We start from the raw sequence: 19,253 nt of genomic DNA, 5'->3' as shown, positions 1-19,253 counted from the left end.
CAACAAATGCGACATCCGAAAATACAGTTTCCAATAAGGCTTGTTTCGAAGGTGTACATGTACGTACATACGAATATGCGCATACAACAATATGACTAATTTATGTTTTTAATAACCGTTAAGATTTTTTATTATGCTATAGTATAACAAATAACAATATTAATTACATACTTCATACTATATGTATACTTTCGTTTATATACTGCCGATTACAATACTTCATAGACATTGTTTAATTATTGCTGCTTGAAGTGCGTGTTAAAATCTGGAACTCGCAATCAGTGGCAACTTTATCACTCATGCCTGTACACATTGGAAGAAAATTTCCAAATGCATTTAATATACTTCTCATGGAGAAAGACTAACCGTTTTAGCACGTCAAAGCGGCAGTAAACGAATATGACAATGTATATCAACAATTGTCCACGGCTGTATAATCCATTTTCAATGAAAATATTAAACTGAAAATGGATAACATGCAATAATTAATAATATTAATAATGTTGGGTGTAATAGAAGCCGTATTATCACCAGAATATGCATCAGTTTTTTTCAATATAGAAACGAAACAAATTATTGGATCATTTTACATTTCCATTTTCATATTACTATTATTATTATTGTTATTGTTATTATTATTTTTTATAGTCAATTTTTTTTAAATTATATACATTTACTCTTCTTTCCTCGATATCAATAATAGTTTGACAACAAAAATACAATAATCAATAAACGTAAACATCGTATTCGACAAAATGTGCGATCTCTGTCTTGTGACTTGAATTCTTCCACATTTGTAGCAAAAATATTTCCAATCCGATCTGTACATCCTTTGTACACAGTCACCGTCATTGCCCTAACATACAAATTTTATTTTCAAATTCAGTGCTAAATAAATTATGTGAATTTCACACTAGACTTCCTAACGCTGTTAATACTTCTACGATATTATGCAACAATGTCAGTTTGTTATTTCTTTGTATATTTATATAGGTCCGAAGTATTTTAAATGTTTCACTAGTGCAAGAGTTCCAATATAGATTACGAATCGTAAAACTATTTAATGGAATGAGTTTTCATTTTCATTGCCTTTAACTATATAATTTAATAACTACGTTTCATTAATGTTAACAAGTATATTACAATACAAGTATTGTATTCTATGTTAAAGATAGTTGTCAGAACCATAATCGAGCTCGAAAATTTCTTATTTTTAGTAAGTGTATCATACATTATGTCTAATTCATTTTTGATCTTTCAGATATTACTTTGATTTACTATCGTGCAACATCAGATACAATACATCAATGACTCTTTCCCTTCTCTGACGCTGATGTAATATATTTGGCTAAATGATTTTTATCAAAAGATCTACGATTGACAGTATTTCCAAGATTATGAATCGACAATAAAACTTCTCTGGCACAGGGTGTAGGCAGTAACGCTTGGGTAGAGGGAATCAGGCGAGACGTGGAGACTTCACTTCTTAGAAAAGCATTTTGTCAGTAATCGACTGATATTTTTTCAACGCTAGACGTAAATAATAGCTCATTATTGTAAAATTATAACGAAATTTTTTGTAAGCAATCGTCGTTTAGTAAAGAAAATAACATAATTGTTATTAAAATATCTTATCTTGTGTGTAACCAGGATCTTCGCAAAAAAATTATGACTCGTGCCTATGACTTATAGCCGTAATACAAATGTGTACAGTTATATACTGTTGGAACTCTTAAGGGAATTGAATCGTACCCAATATCCAAGGAACCGTAAAGGGGATTCAGATTGACCCAATTTCACATCCTTTGCATTCTTCATTGGTCTAATTTACATTTCACCCATTTTTCCTTGGTGCTCCATTTCTTGGACACTCTTTTTTCACTAGAAACGAATCACAGCAAATTTGGGATAAGAACGCATTTGGATGCTTGAGAATTTCAGTACATATTCATGCACGGTTCTATACGGCTTAAATCATTAGATTTATGAGTGGTTAGCAGAAACTAAATACCTCGTGGGACCTTTAAACTGCTATCTGAATTTGAAACAGAACGTATCAAAAATTATGACTCAACGTACTAACTGAAACCGTATTGAAGCACGTAAGTATTGAAATTTGTAAACAACAAAATCCACTCGTATTCCATACAGTCCTGATTCCGTATATAGGTATACCACAATTGATACATTTACAGTACGTCAAACCGTACTCATTTTCAAGAGGGTTACCTATACGGTATTATAAGGACATGTATCTATCTAGCAAGAAATTCTCAAGAGAAACAATACTATAAAGAAAATTTATTTGAAATTGATATTTCTGCTGTCCACTTATTATTTGTTCAAAACTGTTATCTGATCATTTCAAACATTGAAAGCAAATATTGATAAATGTCTAGTTATTGGACTCTGTAAATATCCAAAACAGAAGAAACTGTTCGATTAATGCGTAACAGAAATATTTTTTTATATATCGTGTGTTGAAAGAAAGTACAAGGAAGGAAGTGTTTTTATCACCACGCCATGTTGAATATCTTATCACTATAGTCAGACTTTAGAAAATATTCAAAATGTATTTAAGCATGCACAACGTTTCATATTTCAATTCAAATAGTTAACTTTAAATATAACGAACCTGTCATATTATAGCTTAAAAATACAATAAATTAATTTCTATGCATGAGACTGCAAACCATTAGTGCGCAGTAGTTTCACTTTATTCCATTTCTGAACCATACTCCAGCTGAAAAAGGGTGCTGCATGCCAGATTAAAGTATATAAATAAAATAATTGACCATTAACACTCGCATCTCGTTTTCAGCATCTCTGAAACTTAGGGACTCACTTACATGTTTACTTTATGAAACACAATAATAAATTCATTATTATACTAAAAATACCGTAATCAATACGAAAAATATCAGTATCAAAAGGAAGCACCTCTCTAACATACTTAAATTTTTAAGCACTCAGCACCCTTTCAGAAAAAAATAGTTCTTACATTGCTCTCAATTACCTAGTATAATTGCTTGGGGAAAAAAAAAAGAAAAACTTTTGTTTTCAACTTATTTTCATCTAGTAAATAATAAGCCAGGTACTCGTAGGACCTGCACATTAAATCATCGATCTTTACAAATACCTTTTTAGTGTTACAGACAAAAGTAACTATTCAATCGTCCCAGTCATCACCACTGGTCTCACTCGTTGAATCGTCACTGTCGCTATCACTGTGTATTACACGCGATCTTTCTGCTAGGGCCCTAGTTAAAGCTCCAGCTAAACTATTCTGTATGATTGGAGACGGGGCAGATTTTGGTTGATTTGCAACCGACTTCAACTCGACTCCCTGGCGTATCTGACTCAACAGATTACCTCTAGTATCGTCAGCCAAATTTGGCTTGGGCTCGACTTTGTCCACCTTCTGCAATATAAAAGTAAATCGAGTTACGAAAGTATATGGATATGAAAACATTTTAAATGAAATTTCGAAATTGAATTCATTTAAACACGGATTATCCCAATTGCAGCTATGCTGAAAATTAATGAAAATTATAAATAAATCAAAAGTTTGCTCAGATACATCTTATGTGCATTAAATATTTTCGGATTTACGAAATAAAAATTGATCACATAACGTATATCATCAGATTTAAAAAACAAATTTGAAACGGTTATCGTACCTTGAGCGTTGTACCACTTCTGATTGCATCGAGCAAAGCATTTCTGGTATCAGGTAATCCACCATTGTTATTAGTGGCATTACTGTTTATTGTCTCATTATCCATCTCTGTTAATTGCGGTATCGGAGGTGCAGGAGGAGGAGGTATGTTTGTGGACATTGGAGGTGGAGGTGGTGGTGGAGGACATGGTGGTGATGTCACAGAAGATGCAACAGGGCGAGCCGGCAAAGGCCGATGAGCAGGAGGGGCATTAGGTGGTGGAGGTGGTGCAGCAGTTCTTGAAGGTGGCAAAGGCGGAGCACTACGTGGCTGATTCTGAAATGATCATAATAAATTAAAGCATGACTGATGTACTTAAAAGATAACTCGGATATTAGTATAGTTTTTCCTAACATTATGGCAACGCACACTACTTATTGGAGGTCCAGGACTAACTGGAACAGTTCGAGCGGGAACAGGAGGTGGAGGTCCTAATCCTGTCGGTGCTGGCGGCGGTGGTGGTTGATTGCCTTGTATACTCGAAGGTGGTATTATAGCTGCTTTAACAGCATTTATGCCCCCATGGCATTCGATGAAGTCATAGATGAACTCTCGAGTCTTTCGATCTCTCAGCTGATCATCCGAAACACCTGCTGTGTCGAAAAACTGCTTTAATTGCGGATCTACGGATTCCAATTCTAAACCTTTACTGTTCACATTCCAACCCATGTGTGCCACATGTCTGTAACAGGTAATATTACACAATTAATATATTTCTCGAGAGAAAATTTGTATTACGCAAATTTCTTTATAGTGTCAAGGTTGAGAGCACAATACTCTCAATAAATTAAAATCATACCGAAAGTTTGAGGGGGAACCTATGTCCGCCTTTGTCAATCTTCTCTTTGGATCCTTGTCCTGTTTATGGTTCTTAGCTTTGTACATCGAACTACTGGACACGCTTCTATTGACAGTAGCGGATGATGAAGAGCCATTTGATATGTCTGTTGAACTTCCAGTGCTGAAACCTACAGCTGAGGTATTGCTGTGGCTCTTTTTTGGCAACGTTAGCGAATGATGAGAATCGGCATTAATTCGTGACTTTCTTTCTTGTCTTCTTTGCCTCTTAGCATTAAGCTTTTCAAGAATTATCGACCTTTGATGTGAGGAAAGGAAATTATTATCAAACCATCGACAATAATGAACGATTGTAACATATATAAAATTAGACTGTATGTTACTTCATAGCAAAACATGTTGTGCCATAATCTTGACTTCTTATTGCGGTTTTAGAGAAAAAGCGATTAATACCTCAATATGATTGCATCTGTTTCGCTGGCAAAATTAAAAGCAGTCATAGAATCTTCGCCCTCGAATGTGTGAAAATGGGACATGGGAGCTTTGTAATCCATTGAATTATAGACTTCATGTTCCCACAGCATTGCGTTTCTTCGCAGACAAAACAGCCTAAAAAAGTAACTGCGTCTTGGATTATCTTTAATGAGTGTTATTACACCAGTATCTCTTTTTATCCAATCCCTATGTGATGGAGACTCAGTTACGTATAGTTGTATCACACCAGCTGCAAGGCACTGAAATAGCAAAACATACTGTTAGCTACACAATTGTCTCACATGTTGTGACAAAAATACGACAAATGAGTCATAAGCAAAACAACACGACCAAATATTAGTTGGAATAAAAATATTGACCATTTGTTTCGAACAATTAAAAGCGTACTTGCCTCGTCTCAACTAAAATTAGATGCAATTACTGACCGCTGATGTGAAATGTGAAGATATGGAATTTACAATTATGTTATAATTATGATCTAATTGTATAGTATATCGCTTAAATATGAAAAAAAACTTATGAAGGTTCCCAATGGCCTATATGTTGAAATAAGTGTGTTATATGAAAAATGTTACAAAATACTCTGTTATCAAACGAAATATGATAATGCTTTATAATCTTAAGCCAGAAATTGATAACATTCCTGTCATAGCAGTATATGTTTGAAATATTGTGATAAGCAGACAGAACTTCTTGCAAAATCACAGATTATGTGTAAAATAATGATCAGCCATTGATCATATGACTTCAAGCATTTTAAATATACCCAACATATACGGTAATTATAATGACAATCCAATAAATGGCAACTAAAATTTAGAATAACTAAAACATAAAATCGAAAGTCTAACTAACAGATGTTAGTTTACATCTAAATTCTATATGCACCATTTACTGCTTCAAAAATAATAAATTTGTAATGTCAACAAGGTGGAGTCTGCGAATAATCATACAACATAGAATGTTGTCATAGATCAGAGAATACAGTATATTCAATAAGTAATAGTGTTTTGAAAAATTTTCACGTATTCGACAGGAACTTCTAAATTAGGCAATCTTTGGTTCTAAACACGTAGGTAGACAACGATTGCCTGTAGCTTTAAATATAGGTCAGTATCAGTTAGCAATGAAAGGATATTGACAAAGGTAGTGATGACAAATTTGACAAGTTCACACCTGACATCGGTTCCCAATAAGTTTGAAGACTTCCTGGTTTTCTTCCTTCGAGAGAAGGATGGATCCTCTGTGCTCGTTCAAGCGTCCAGATTTCATTTTCGACAAAAAATATTATACACGTTTAGGTTATGGACGTAGCGATATCCACGGCTCCAGAAGTTCCATTCGATTCCCAGACGGCCCAGGGCACTGGCACGTAAATCACCGTAGAATTGATTGCGGATTTTGCATTTTTGCCCGCTTACAACCGCCTATTCGTGAGTAAGCCTTCACCGTATACCGAAAGCAACACCACCCACGAAGGTATCTCAACAGGAAGCGAGAGTGACGCTTGATGACATTTTCTTGCATCCGGTTCGATGAGCATTGTCTTTTTTTCCTTTCGTAGATACATAACCTATTTTTAATACACAAGATTTAAGTACACACGAACGAACGGGTGGATAAAGAGTAGTCATCCACTTATACGCGACTCTAGTGAGTCATTAACCACGATCACAGCTAATTCGCAATGAATTCTAACAGGGGTCAAAATCATGCCTGTCAGTTGAACGTATGTACAAAGTGAGACTGCACTGCCCGTCACTGTCTACGTATAACCACATCAACACTTTGATATTACATTGTTGACACTTATCCGCAATCAGAAAGTATTCAAGACATTTCTAGCAAGTGTGCAGAAATTTATTATTGAATAACTGTTGCGCAAACCACGTAATTCGCTGAAGTATACGCAGAGGATTCTGCTAGCAAACGTCAATTTCGCGGATCATTACTGCCGTAGTAGACCTGTAAAACTCCCATCCTTCCGAGGCGTGTCTCTAACTGATAGGCAGCAGGCAAACAATTTTAGCCCAACTGGGTCATCCTTACAAGCTACGTTTTCTTCCTATGAATCGGTTTTATCTCCTCGTTTGACACGCGCGCTAAATCAACCCATGAATTCGATATTCGACGTTATTCGATGGTGCAGTTTGCATGATCTGTGATCGTAGAAGATCAACTGCTTATTGTATTTCGATGAAGAGAAATGAAAAAGACAACTTCGTACGCACAGGCGCTACCATCGCAGTAGTTACGTATAATTGCAAATGAGACAGTAGCGTATTCATAGGACAAGATAATAATAGGAATAGGAATCGAGATGATTCCTTTGTTTATCTAACGGTCGATAACTATGCTCTTCAATCTTCAATGAAAGGTACTACACGTCAAACATTCATTGAAGAACAGCACTATCGTTCAGCTTCAGTAAAAAATTGAGATGACGTCATTATTGGTATTGTAGTGCCGGTAAAGAAGGAACTCAGGAAAAATTTACGCGTGCGCGAATTCAACAAAGACGGACAATCCTTGATCAAGTTAGTCAATGTTTGAGCGTACGTCAAACGGACGAATATGGCGAATGTGCCTGTATGCCCGTTTACGTGGGGTGTAGCTAGTAAATCGTAAAATGAATGACCAGTGTCATTTATCTTGCTTGGATATACCGTATTAGAATAATGTCACCTTAACCGTATCATGTTTAGGTGGTACAATATTCCGCGAATAACTAAACTAACGTTAATTTGACAAGATGGAGGATCCACAGCTGACCGAAGAGGAACACGATCTTTACGGAGAGACTTTCAACTGTTTTCGCAAAGACCCTGACATTGATGAGGTCCCAATCGCCAAAGTCACTCAACTTGTACGCACCACTCACATACCGCGCCGAATTGCCAAAAAGGTATAAAATTTAGCATACCATTTAAACATCACGTTCCCAGTTCTAAACCATTACTGTGTACCACTATCAATTCTCAATAATTCGAACTAATGTTATTCCACTCAATGAATCGTGATTAGGATGTTTCTTTTTTAATTCTTTCCCAGCTCAATCGAAGCAAGTGTTTATATGCGATCACATATCATCCAAGGGGGCGTGTACCTTTCACTGCTGTTTAACATGTAATTCAACAAAACGGAGCACACAGTTGATCTCGCAATGTTTCTGATTAAACTTTATACTTCAATTCTGTGCTACTTTCGTAGGGGTAATCGCATTCGCTATAGTCTGAATTTATTTTAAGAACTGTTGCATATAAATTTATTTCTGTCACTCATCTGAAAAACTTTACTAGGAATTGTGACACTGTGCTAGAATGTTTGGAATTGCCAAATACTGTTCACATAATTGAGTTTTGAAATATCCGAAATATAATTTTCAAACACAAAGTTGTGTTAGAATTAGATTAGAAAATAAATATTTAGGAATGCTCTTCAGCATACATAGATCTAATGATTGACCGAAATATTGTACATGTACTGATGATTCTTATTTGTAAAATTAATTCCATTGATGATAGGTGATGGAAATATGTGGAACAACAAAAGGTAGCAGTCATGTAAATAGAAAGCAATTTTATTCGATTCTAAAATTGATAGCAGCCTATCAACATGGACTGGAAATCACACCTGACTTGCTATCAAGTTCTTTAAAATTAGACCTACCTTCATTCTACTGGCCCTACGGAGCTGTATTAGCTGCTGGAAAAAATGAAGATGTACTTTCTAGTACTAGTGAAAGTGAGAGCGAGGTTGAGTCTCCGAGGGAACAAGGGTGCAGTACGGATTCACCCACCCCAACGAATAGCGTGATCCAAGAGCGTGGTGAATTAGCTATGGGAGGTGAAACTATACTCGATTCCAATGGAAGCGGATGGCAAGGCCTCCTTGTTTCAGAAGAACAAAGACAGCTCCTCGGGACTGAAGAAGAAAGTTCCGAACGACACAGTAGTGACGATGGAGATGGCGATGGCGAAGGATCTAGTTTTCCCCCTAAAAGAGTTTGGGTCATTAATAAAGAGCAGCGAGAATACTACAGTGCACAATTTGCCCAACTGCAGCCAGACCCTGAGGGTTTAGTAGCCGGATCTGTAGCTCGTACTTTTTTTGAGAAATCAAAATTGCCAGTATCCGAGTTGAGACGCATTTGGCAACTAGCTGACGTCACTAGAGATGGAGCTTTGAGTCTCCAAGAATTTTATGCGGCTATGCATCTGGTCGTTTTACGAAGACATCATGTTCCTTTACCAGACGTGTTACCTCCTACACTTGCACCTCCCATGCCAGCTTCAGCTCCAGATCCAGCCCCAGTTCCTGCTCCACTTCCACTTCCAGTTCAAGTTACAGCTCCGGTTCCAGTATCAGCTGTTCCAAAACCACCTCATCCCAGTCCACCGAATAATACAAAAGAAAAAAGCAAAGCGTGGACAAAATTTGTCGACTCTCCCACTGGGACCAGTGGGTCCCTTGCTAGTCCAGGCCCAAAGTTAGTTAATTTTGATTTTCAAAAGGCCGCAGTCGAAAGAGATCCTAAAATTTTACACCCTGTTCCTTTACGACTTACACCCGAAGCTTCTATTCTCGCATCTAGCGGAGGGAGCAATAATAGCAATGGAAGCACGCTAGGTGATGACGAAAACCAAGCCTCATCCATTACGCTTGTGCAAAGGCCTCAAGCTAAGAAACCTATTTCAGCTCCTGAAGAAACCATTATAAGCACTCCTAAAAAAGAACCACCTCCTCCACCTCCGCCCAGACCATATAGAACACACGCTAGAAGTTCTAGCCTTGATCTCAACAAATTAGGTATGTAAATTATTTTGACTCTGATCCAGAGTTTTATAACTATTTTTCCCTAAGGTTTACGTTTAAAATAAGTACAGCTAGTTCAAACCAAGATAAGTAGGGGGCATTGTTACACAAGTTGAGTGAAATATTGTTTGTCGTGACTCATTTTTTCTGTACTAGAGAGCATTTACCTATGTAACCTTGCTATTTGTGGTATATGCATTTACAGTTCAAGAATATCAGAATTCCTGCATAAATTCATTAAAGAATGTTTTCTGAGAAATTTTTCGAGACCAAGTGGATACACAAGTACGTACGGACAGAAATAGCCATTGTAAAATGAGCTAATTGTGATTATCACCTCGTTCATGTGACGTAATAAGGCCACGGCGTATTGTTTGACAGGGCATATTGTTTACTGATATCTGTACACATAAAAGTGATATTGAATACATAAAATCTGTGGCAGTCTAATAATAACATGCATACATTATTTCAGTACGTGTCACAGTCTTGGGAGTATTTTTATTTTATTTACATATTCGTTTATCACTCGAAAATACTGCATTGCTGTATATAAATAATAGTACTTGATGAATCCATCCTTCCAACTGACTCACCTTGTGGTTTGGAATTGTTTTAGGAAAAAACGGACAGAATTTTTTGGGAGCACCACCACTTGTACCGCCGAGAGTATCACCTGGAATTGTAAGACTTCAGACTAAATATTTTATTCATATTTACTTGAATTTGACAACGTTATTGAATTCTAATCCAAATTATTATAAATAGACTTCACCAAAAAAACTTGTGGGGCAAAAAAGTGAAGTTGAGAACCAGAAAACTGACAGTCAAAAGAAAGGCTTTGTTGCTGACTTCTCCCATTTTACATCAAGGAGTGAAAGTAGTCACAACAAGGACAATTCTCAGACACAACAATTTGCTGGAATATGTGGAGCGTTTCAAATATATCGAAAGCCAAGTCCAAGTAAGAACATTTAATTCAATTTTTCAACTGTATTATGCCATATTTGTAGAAACATTTATTGAGAACAAATATATAAATGGAGTCAATGCACAAATCTAAGTTGACTTAGTGATGTAAGCATCATATAATTTTGAATAGATCGAATAATTTTCAGTATCGATTCTCACTGGTTGGTTGAGTCTCCAGTAATAAAACGATTACTTGTGGCATGATTTATTCTATTTTTGAGATCTTTACATAATATATAGTCCGTTAGCAATGCGTCGATTGTCGTAGAGCGAGAAGGTGTTGAAGATGATGGAACAAGGGAAGAAGGGAGCGAAGAAACAAGGTTAACGCTTCAAGAGTTACGGGAAAAGAATGCAGAATTGAAACTTGTTTGCGAAGAGTTGACAGTTGAATTAGCTGCTGTTCTTCAAGAAAAAATTAATTTACGTGCAAAGCTGTTACAGACCTGATCTTTTCATCGTTCTGTCCTTAGGTGTTCTTATTCATTGATTATTCTAGCCAATCATCATTATCTCCTACTGTTGCGATTTATTTTTATTTCTATCCTGCCTGTATTTAGTGTATCACGCCACACAGTTCATCATCATTTCTATTTTGTTACTTTATTTATGAAGAAATAATTGTATTTTACCAAATATTGAAGGGATTATTGTTTAGTCATCTCGAACATCAGTCACCCAGTGAAACGATTATTGTTGTTTATTGGAAAAGATGTGAATATAGCCATGATATTACTGTATTTATGCTGAATTTATTATCTGGTATGTCAAGTCATGATAAAACTATGTGTGATTTATTATGAAAGAAAACTGTTATTATTTAATCATGTATCAAAGTCGTGAACAAAAATCTGAAATTTATTTGTAATAATTAATTTAGGTTGCAAAATACTGACGATGACGCTTTATTCGTGCATCATAATGATCGACTGTGTAAAATTATGGAACTCTAATATTTAAAGAAAGGGTGTCTAAAAATCAAACCAAACGACATATGTAGTCTAGTATGCTCTATTCTATTTTTTATTGCTGTATTATGTTAATAATATCCTGCTAGTTTAAAGTTATGCTTGAGAGTCATACCACATAAGATCAATCTTATTTTATCAAATTGTACATATTGATATACTTCGTGTTTTATGTATAGTTTCGAGGAAGAAATTAGGCTCGTTTAATTGCAGCCACATCTTCAATATTTCACAGCTAAAACAGTCATTCAAGATCACATTTTTGACCAGCATATTTAAATTTCGAGTTCGACTTCGTGAAATCATAGTTTATAGCGCCTAACAGTAATTGACAATGGTACCTGAAGTTTCAAAATTAGAGTTGTAACCAAGAAAACCGGAGAGACTAAATTGTGTTTCATTAGGTTTTTATATGCAACGATATAAAAGGAGCATCTGATTTACAAGTCTCAGTAAGTTCACTTGTTCCATTATGTATCATAAAATTCTTCAACAACGGCATCAAAGAATTATCATTATTGAATAAGAGTGAATAAGAGTTCGTGCCATAGAGTGATCTTTTATTGACATTGTTTTAATTGGCGGCTAAATTACTGGTTCCTTATCTTGTTACAGATACGAAAGCAATGGTCTCGTGTAAATTAGAAAAAAAAGTTCAATAGCATATGACGTATATCAAGAAACAGTAACCGATATATTTGTCGATACTAGCCATGAAAATGCATTTTTGTAATTGTATAAATTAAACACAGTGTGTAAAGAATATAAAAACTATTCCCAGAATGTCGCGACTCTACTCTGTGACCAATATCATTTCCTATTCCTGTAAACTTGAAATTTTGTTTTAGATATGATATTAAGGTATCAATATAGAAAAAAAAAACATTAGGTTTCTAGTTTCATATTTTTATTCATTTTTGGTTTTTAAATGAAAAATAACATAAGGCTATCAATTATAATTATAAGAGTGATAATTAGATCGTAATCAAATTTTGTCAAATTATTCACTACTGCAGTACTTTGAATCGAATACTTTACATTTTTTTGATACTGTAACAACATTGAGTGTAATATCGATTTTATTACAACTATTTTTAATGATTACTAGATCTAAAATGAAAAGCATGGAAATTGATCGTTACTGAACTCGTTGACATGCCCACGTAAAACCAGTAAGATGTACACCATGTACGACTGCAGTTGTAACAGTAGGATATCATCGTTTACATCAAAATCAGATACCATATAAGACTTGTTACGACGAAATGCTTTTCCACTATCATCATTTGACAGTGTTACAAATTCACTAACTGTAATGGTGTTTCTGATTATAAATATAAATTATACGACGAACTGCGGAGTACATTGAGAAGACAAAAGTTACTGGTTAAAAGGAATTAAATATTAAGATTTTTAATCTTTGGACTGCATGAACTTGATGAGGTCAATGACACGGCTTGAATATCCATACTCGTTGTCATACCAGGAAATGAGTTTAACGAACTGATCGTTCAAGGGAATTCCAGCCTTAGCATCAAAGATGCTTGAACGGTTGTCGCCGATGAAGTCAGATGATACAACATCGTCTTCGGTGTAACCAAGGATTCCGTACAGAGGTCCACCCTCTGCAGCAGCCTCCTTGACCTTAGCCTTGATAGCGTCATAGGGAGCAGGCTTGGCAAGACGTACAGTCAAGTCTACAACGGATACGTTGGCAACAGGTACACGGAACGCCATACCAGTGAGTTTGCTGTTCAATGCAGGAATGACTTTGCCGACAGCTTTAGCGGCACCAGTGGAAGCAGGGATGATGTTTTGTGCAGCACCACGTCCATCACGCCACAGCTATCAAAGAATAGCAGTTAATGGAGTCCCGATAGAAATTTTGCCAGCAAATATATTGCTATCAGATACAAGGAAAATATGTAGAACATGAAAACACCAAGGTTTTATAGAATAGGTAATCCTGAAAAAGTGAAACCAGCATTTAGATGATAAATTATTAATTTATAACTGAATGTCAAGTAAACGAACCTTGCCAGAGGGTCCGTCAACAGTCTTCTGAGTGGCAGTGGTTGCGTGAACGGTAGTCATCAAACCTTCAACGATTTCGAAATTGTCATGAACGACCTTGGCCAAAGGAGCCAGACAGTTTGTAGTGCATGAAGCGTTTGATACAATTTTGAAGCTTGGGTCATAAGCATCCAAATTGACACCAACGACGAACATGGGTGCATCGGCAGATGGGGCAGAGATAATGACCTTCTTGGCCCCTCCTTCCAAGTGAGCCTAAACACACAAGTACATAAGCGTATCTTCGATGATGTTAAAATCGGTAAAAATTACTATTCCTGGGAAATAATTTGATTGCTACATTGAGTTAGCCATTTTACTCACGGAAGCTTTCTCAATGGTGGTAAAGACACCAGTCGACTCAACAACATACTCTGCGCCAGCCTTACCCCATGGGATGGCTTTGGGGTCGCGCTCGCTGAAGACTGCGATTTTCTTTCCGTTTACAACAAGGAAACCATCTTCAGCCTTGACTTCTCCTTTGAATTTACCGTGAGTAGAATCATACTTGAACATGTAGACCATGTAATCTAGTCCAATGAAGGGGTCATTGACAGCAACAACCTGAGGAAGAAATCGATGATCGGAGAAATTCTCAAACAGTCACAAATAGAGCATATTGAGTTCTTAAATGATGCAGTGTACTGACCTGAGCTCCGTTCTCAAGGGATGCCCTCAGGACCAGACGGCCAATACGGCCAAATCCGTTAATTCCAATTTTGCTCATGTTTATGCTTTTGTGTTATTAGCTGTAAATTAATGAATAATTATTAGAGATGTGAACCAACATCATGATAACAGATTTTGAAAAAATTTAACCCTGTCAAAGTATGATGTAATAGTATATATTATAATAATAGTTGATAGGAATAATATTTCTACTCTTCATCACCCAGGGTTCCCAAAAACTTAAAATATTAAAATTTCAACTATGCCTAGCTCCATTGGTATAAGGTGCACTACCCATGCGTTGGGTAAATTACTTGGATTCTGCTTTAATAAATCCTGATTTCAATAAATTTGTGTACAATTGATAAAAGACATGAACTGTTCAGGAAAAGGTTTAATTGAGGTAAATATTTTGTCAGATTAGTTAAATAAATATTCTTGTTCTTGTATCAATCGTTGCATCCAAAGATTGTAATAAAACTCCTCAATATTGACTGCTGGCATAAGATGATAGGATTGTTCCTGGTTTTTCAAAGTTGTATGAATTCACATTCCAATGAATAATTTTTTTTACATTGATTATATCTTTGTGATTGAGTGTTAGATTATTTTCAAAAATGAAAAAAATTCGCTAGTTTTCCAGGTGAAGCTGACAGATACTCAATAACCGTTCAGCAAATATCAGATAGCCTTCATTATAGGTCCATCAGTTAGAGGTCACGTCAAGGGCAAATCTGATTTCCAGCACAAATTATCAGTAGGTCGGCGTGTTTGTAGTGACATTGACGTTTAGCAAAGTTTAAAGCTTCGTTTTCACGAGCTTATGTTGCATCGTATTTACGAAACAAGTTAGAAATAACATATTTTCATTCAACCGGCTCGAGTCGTTACACCAAGACGTTAGCTGAGACCCTCAGATCGCCAGTCATACGAATACATTGGAACGGACGACTTACTGGAACCAACACGACCAAATACATACATTGCATTGGTGTACCTACCTTACCGAAGATCTAATTGAGTTGTCCGTACACGCGAACGTAAGAAATTCGAAATGTATATATATATATGTATATATTGTTCAAAATGGCGTTAACAAAGTAAATGCGGTTGCCTTACAAAAACGAATACAATATATTGTTGGCAAATGAGATATGCATCACATGATGAAGTGTTCACGGAGCCCGATGTATTCGATTTCAATTGCCGTTAGAATATAGAGTAATTGAGTGGGAAAAGTCAGTAGGATGTAGAATGCAACGATTACGTGACCGGCGATTACAAAAATGTCTCCCGGCGACTACGTGGGTTACGGCGTCAACCGTTACCGACACAATATTCGCGCAGAATAGTCAAGATCTGGTATTCTGTAATAGAGGAAAATGACGGAAATAGGGCGGGATGCTATCCCTAACGTAACTCATCGTGTGTTCTCAACTTACGTAACAGACAGATCCACTCACAGCAGCTACCACAGGGCCAGTGTCGTTTGAAGGGCACCGATCGGGTATTATAAACGTCGTGGCATTCGTGGTAGCTGGGTGGGATTCTCTACGTGGTGGGAGATCTCGGGCGTGTCACGTGGTACCCGCGGTCTATCGACGTGTCCTGCGCGACTCGGAGCACGCGCACCCTGCTGAACAGCGAGTCGGGGAGCCTCCGGATTACACCGAATCTACACCGAATCTACGACCTTGGCGGTTACATTTCTTTTTTTATAGATTTCAAAAATACAAAAGCGTCCAACAACAGTTGGCAACAACCTCGATTGCATTATCTATTGTACCGTTGCATATCGTATCCATTCATAAAGAGTGGAAGAACAAAAATTGTGCGGCAACGAATCGCAACTCTGATGCGAATTGTGCAATCCATTATAGATACAGGTATAGGTATCCCGTGGTATTAGGGGTATATCAGCTGGCTCCAGTGGTGACTTAATCTGATTTCACGGAAGTTTAATGTGACTTCCAAGATTTCAAATTGTTACACCAGCCGGAACGACGATGATTTTTCCATTTCGCATTGGAGACGTAGAGTTTGTTCGAAATTTCAGCAGAACCATTGCGATGAGTCACGATCGAAGTGTATAAGGAACTCCAAATATGTATAGCATTTCTGAAAACTTTGTAACCGCAGGAATTACTTGGTCACGTGCTTTTTTCACGTATCGAGTTTATTATTTTTGCAATAATGAAAATACGAACGAAAATTTGATGAAAGAAACAATGATGTTACACAACTAATATGGCATACATTGGATTGCATATTATGGGGTATAAATATTAAAAAATCGCACGTCTTCTCGACATCATTACAGCACCGTTATCCCTGGTCGGTATCCTGCATGAAAGCAATCATATCGACGACACGATGGGCATAACCGTATTCGTTGTCGTACCTTGAATTAGACAAATTAAAGATAAATAATTTGTTGACGTCCTGTAAAACGGAGCAGAGCTTCTGCTGTATGTAAGAATGAATTACCATGCGACCACCTTTATGAAGGTACTCGTTTGCGGGATACCCGCCTTGGCATCGAACGTACACGAGTACGTCGTATGATTGAAGTCTGAAGAGACGCAATCGTCCTCGGTGTACGCCATTATACCCTTGAATTCACCTTCAGACGCGTGCTTCATAGCTCTTTTGACCTCGTCGTAAGTCGTCGGTTTCGAAACTCTTGAAATTTGTGGAGAACAGAAAACTTGTGAGAATGGGCATAGATCGATGAAAGTGATTTTGACAAACGAAATATAATTATAAGTATATGTTCACAACGCAATGTAATTTTTATCCGAGCGTTAAAAGCCAGATTTTTTTTCATGCAATAAAAACTTGATATGATAAACTTCCAGTAGGAACAATTAAGAGGTTATTGAATCCGTGGAGTTCTTACCGAAAAGTGATGTCACATACGGAAACATTAGGCACAGGTACGCGGAAAGCGATTGCGGATATTTTGTCCTTAAGTTCCGGAATGACCTTGGCCAAGGACTTCGCAGCACCGGTAGACGTGGGGATGATGTTCTGACAACACCCCCGGCCGTCTCTCCAAAGCTTAACAAATTTTTATCAAGGCAATTAAAAATTCCACCATTTGAATTCCCATGCCCAAAACCGCGACTGACACGTCTAATTTATGTACCCACTAAAAGTTACACATCCGAGTAGTAATGATAGTTGTAATATAACATATCTCTTGTATAGCATTGAGAAAACTAGGCAACACCTGAGATTATTCACCAGAAATGAATGATATGATCTAGCAATACTCCTGTCATTGATATATGAGACCAATATAGCGAATGAGAAATTCTTTGAGCACGTATCATATCAGGAAAAGAAAATCAGAGAAATTGGGGTTCTTCACGTGTTGAACAAGTATTTATCAGTCACCTAAGTAGCAAGGTAAATAGAAAATTAGTCGCCTCCATCTCGCTGGGTGACATGCCTAATTTACAGTACTCTTAATCCGAGCATTACTGTCATCTTATTACGCGATACTCAGGTGAAACACATTCCTAAAAAAACGTTTATTCATTCTATAACTGAGCAGACTGACAATGTATTTAGATGTAGAATACAACCGGAGACGGAAGGTGCATAATTATTTCTTAGTAAATCAACTGTTCGGGATAATGTTCTATCGAGATAAATGAAAAACAAAATTTTTATTAAATAATTACTGATTAAATTTCACCTTTCCAGTAGGACCATCTAAAGTTTTCTGGGAAGCCGTCACTGCGTGAATGCTCGTAATCATGGCTTCGATTATTTCAAAATTGTCATTCATAACTTTGACGATTGGCGCCACGCAGTTGGTAGTACAGGACGCTGTGGAAACGACATTTCCGACTGTCGGGTCGTAACAGCGGTGATTCACGCCATAGACGTGCATCGGAGCGTCGACAGATGGCGCGGTGATCACGACCCGTTTTGCACCCCCGTCCACGTGCCGCTGATTTCATTCGAAACCAATTGACGAATCCACGTTTTGATATTTACGTTGTTACTAATTGTCAAGTTCGACTCACGCTTGCTTTTTCGAGAGTGGTGAAGACGCCGGTAGCCTCTATCACGTATTTCACCCCCACTTCGTCCCAGCCAATTTTAGCGGGGTCCTTTTCTTGCGAGGTGGATATTTTCCTCTCTCGATTACGGTCAAGGTACGAGAATTAATCAGTGGTTGAGTTTCACTTCTATACTTACAAGACAAGTGCACTTTTCACCTACCTCTTATCACCAGGGAGTTATCTTCGCAAAAAATTTTATCCGGCAGTGATCCGTGGGTAGAGTCGTACTTGAACAAATACACCATGTAATCTGCTGCAATGTAAGGATCGTTGATGTGGCTCACCTGAAGATGCATGAAACAAAAGATACTTTTATTTTTTCTATATTCACACCTTTTCGCGATCTACGATCTCACTTGTAAATTCTTTTCAAGACAGGCCCTCAAACACATACGTCCAATTCTTCCGAATCCATTGATTCCCACAGCAGTCATCTCTATCTTAATTAAATTCAACGCCGGGGTTACGATTTAACTTTTCATCGTGCGTGACTGATCCGATCTTTGAATAAATAACTTGAACCTGCTTACGACTAATGCGTAAAACCGGCAAAAACAAAGTAAATCTGTGCAATCGGAACCTCGATATTACAGAGATTCAGGCAATTACGTTCCCAATTCAAACAACATCGCCACCGTGATAATCGACTACCTTCGCGCCACTGGATC

The 19,253-nt window shown here is 37.0% G+C and overlaps 4 protein-coding genes across 8 annotated transcripts; 1 reads left to right on the top strand and 3 right to left on the bottom strand.

Moving 5' to 3' along the window:
• Positions 1 to 98: 98 nt before the first annotated feature.
• LOC124210751 (actin nucleation-promoting factor WASL) lies at positions 99 to 7,178 on the bottom strand. 2 transcript variants are annotated; one of them, XM_069133066.1, is made up of 7 exons: positions 6,189 to 7,178; positions 4,971 to 5,251; positions 4,519 to 4,815; positions 4,089 to 4,401; positions 3,681 to 3,995; positions 3,140 to 3,421; positions 100 to 1,881 (listed from the first exon to the last, which is right to left on the bottom strand). In XM_069133066.1, exons 1-6 carry the CDS (start codon positions 6,282 to 6,284, stop codon positions 3,170 to 3,172), a joined length of 1,554 nt encoding a protein of 517 aa, XP_068989167.1. In that variant the 5' UTR covers positions 6,285 to 7,178; the 3' UTR covers positions 100 to 1,881; positions 3,140 to 3,169. The 2 variants fall into 2 exon arrangements, with proteins under 2 accessions (XP_046465008.1, XP_068989167.1); XM_046609052.2 differs by having other exon boundaries at positions 99 to 3,421; positions 6,189 to 7,177.
• A 372-nt stretch (positions 7,179 to 7,550) lies between these two features.
• On the top strand, positions 7,551 to 12,987 carry Reps (RALBP1 associated Eps domain containing). Of its 4 annotated transcripts, XM_046609049.2 has the most exons (6): positions 7,552 to 7,917; positions 8,537 to 9,501; positions 9,607 to 9,821; positions 10,447 to 10,511; positions 10,596 to 10,791; positions 11,068 to 12,987. In XM_046609049.2, the coding sequence occupies exons 1-6, from the start codon at positions 7,765 to 7,767 to the stop codon at positions 11,247 to 11,249; spliced, it is 1,776 nt and encodes a 591-aa protein (XP_046465005.1). In that variant the 5' UTR covers positions 7,552 to 7,764; the 3' UTR covers positions 11,250 to 12,987. The 4 variants fall into 4 exon arrangements, with proteins under 4 accessions (XP_046465006.1, XP_046465007.1, XP_046465005.1 ...); XM_046609050.2 differs by having other exon boundaries at positions 7,551 to 7,917; positions 8,537 to 9,821; positions 11,048 to 11,203; XM_046609051.2 differs by having other exon boundaries at positions 7,551 to 7,917; positions 8,537 to 9,821; positions 11,040 to 11,203.
• On the bottom strand, positions 12,658 to 16,092 carry LOC124210752 (glyceraldehyde-3-phosphate dehydrogenase 2). The gene is made up of 5 exons (XM_046609053.2): positions 15,952 to 16,092; positions 14,490 to 14,589; positions 14,165 to 14,404; positions 13,802 to 14,056; positions 12,658 to 13,612 (listed from the first exon to the last, which is right to left on the bottom strand). The coding sequence occupies exons 2-5, from the start codon at positions 14,565 to 14,567 to the stop codon at positions 13,181 to 13,183; spliced, it is 1,005 nt and encodes a 334-aa protein (XP_046465009.1). The 5' UTR covers positions 14,568 to 14,589; positions 15,952 to 16,092; the 3' UTR covers positions 12,658 to 13,180.
• A 577-nt stretch (positions 16,093 to 16,669) lies between these two features.
• LOC124224872 (glyceraldehyde-3-phosphate dehydrogenase) lies at positions 16,670 to 19,066 on the bottom strand. Its single transcript, XM_069136818.1, has 7 exons — positions 18,942 to 19,066; positions 18,746 to 18,869; positions 18,547 to 18,662; positions 18,213 to 18,470; positions 17,409 to 17,569; positions 16,997 to 17,191; positions 16,670 to 16,910 (listed from the first exon to the last, which is right to left on the bottom strand). Exons 1-7 carry the CDS (start codon positions 19,017 to 19,019, stop codon positions 16,835 to 16,837), a joined length of 1,008 nt encoding a protein of 335 aa, XP_068992919.1. The 5' UTR covers positions 19,020 to 19,066; the 3' UTR covers positions 16,670 to 16,834.
• Positions 19,067 to 19,253: the final 187 nt, after the last annotated feature.

This window comes from Neodiprion pinetum, chromosome 1, assembly GCF_021155775.2.
Source record: "Neodiprion pinetum isolate iyNeoPine1 chromosome 1, iyNeoPine1.2, whole genome shotgun sequence".
NCBI classification, from domain to species: Eukaryota; Metazoa; Arthropoda; class Insecta; order Hymenoptera; family Diprionidae; genus Neodiprion; species Neodiprion pinetum.
Note: the sequence above shows the minus strand (reverse complement) of the source record. Positions and strands in the feature narration are given on the sequence as shown.

What these genes read in the sequence shown, in the direction of transcription:
- LOC124210751 (XM_069133066.1), bottom strand. Translation starts at nt 6,284, where the DNA reads ATGAAATCTGGACGCTTGAACGAGCACAGAGGATCCATCCTTCTCTCG. An exon ending in GGTTCCCCCTCAAACTTTCG is followed by an intron (nt 4,402 to 4,518) that starts GTATGATTTTAA and finishes TACCTGTTACAG; the next exon opens with ACATGTGGCACACATGGGTT. An exon ending in GAAGTGGTACAACGCTCAAG is followed by an intron (nt 3,422 to 3,680) that starts GTACGATAACCG and finishes TTTATATTGCAG; the next exon opens with AAGGTGGACAAAGTCGAGCC.
- Reps (XM_046609048.2), top strand. Translation starts at nt 7,765, where the DNA reads ATGGAGGATCCACAGCTGACCGAAGAGGAACACGATCTTTACGGAGAG. An exon ending in CGCGCCGAATTGCCAAAAAG is followed by an intron (nt 7,918 to 8,536) that starts GTATAAAATTTA and finishes CATTGATGATAG; the next exon opens with GTGATGGAAATATGTGGAAC. An exon ending in CGAGAGTATCACCTGGAATT is followed by an intron (nt 10,512 to 10,595) that starts GTAAGACTTCAG and finishes TATTATAAATAG; the next exon opens with ACTTCACCAAAAAAACTTGT.
- LOC124210752 (XM_046609053.2), bottom strand. Translation starts at nt 14,567, where the DNA reads ATGAGCAAAATTGGAATTAACGGATTTGGCCGTATTGGCCGTCTGGTC. An exon ending in CCACCATTGAGAAAGCTTCC is followed by an intron (nt 14,057 to 14,164) that starts GTGAGTAAAATG and finishes TTGTGTGTTTAG; the next exon opens with GCTCACTTGGAAGGAGGGGC. An exon ending in TTGACGGACCCTCTGGCAAG is followed by an intron (nt 13,613 to 13,801) that starts GTTCGTTTACTT and finishes ATTCTTTGATAG; the next exon opens with CTGTGGCGTGATGGACGTGG.
- LOC124224872 (XM_069136818.1), bottom strand. Translation starts at nt 19,019, where the DNA reads ATGACTGCTGTGGGAATCAATGGATTCGGAAGAATTGGACGTATGTGT. An exon ending in GTCTTGAAAAGAATTTACAA is followed by an intron (nt 18,870 to 18,941) that starts GTGAGATCGTAG and finishes ATGCATCTTCAG; the next exon opens with GTGAGCCACATCAACGATCC. An exon ending in CCACTCTCGAAAAAGCAAGC is followed by an intron (nt 18,471 to 18,546) that starts GTGAGTCGAACT and finishes GAATGAAATCAG; the next exon opens with CGGCACGTGGACGGGGGTGC.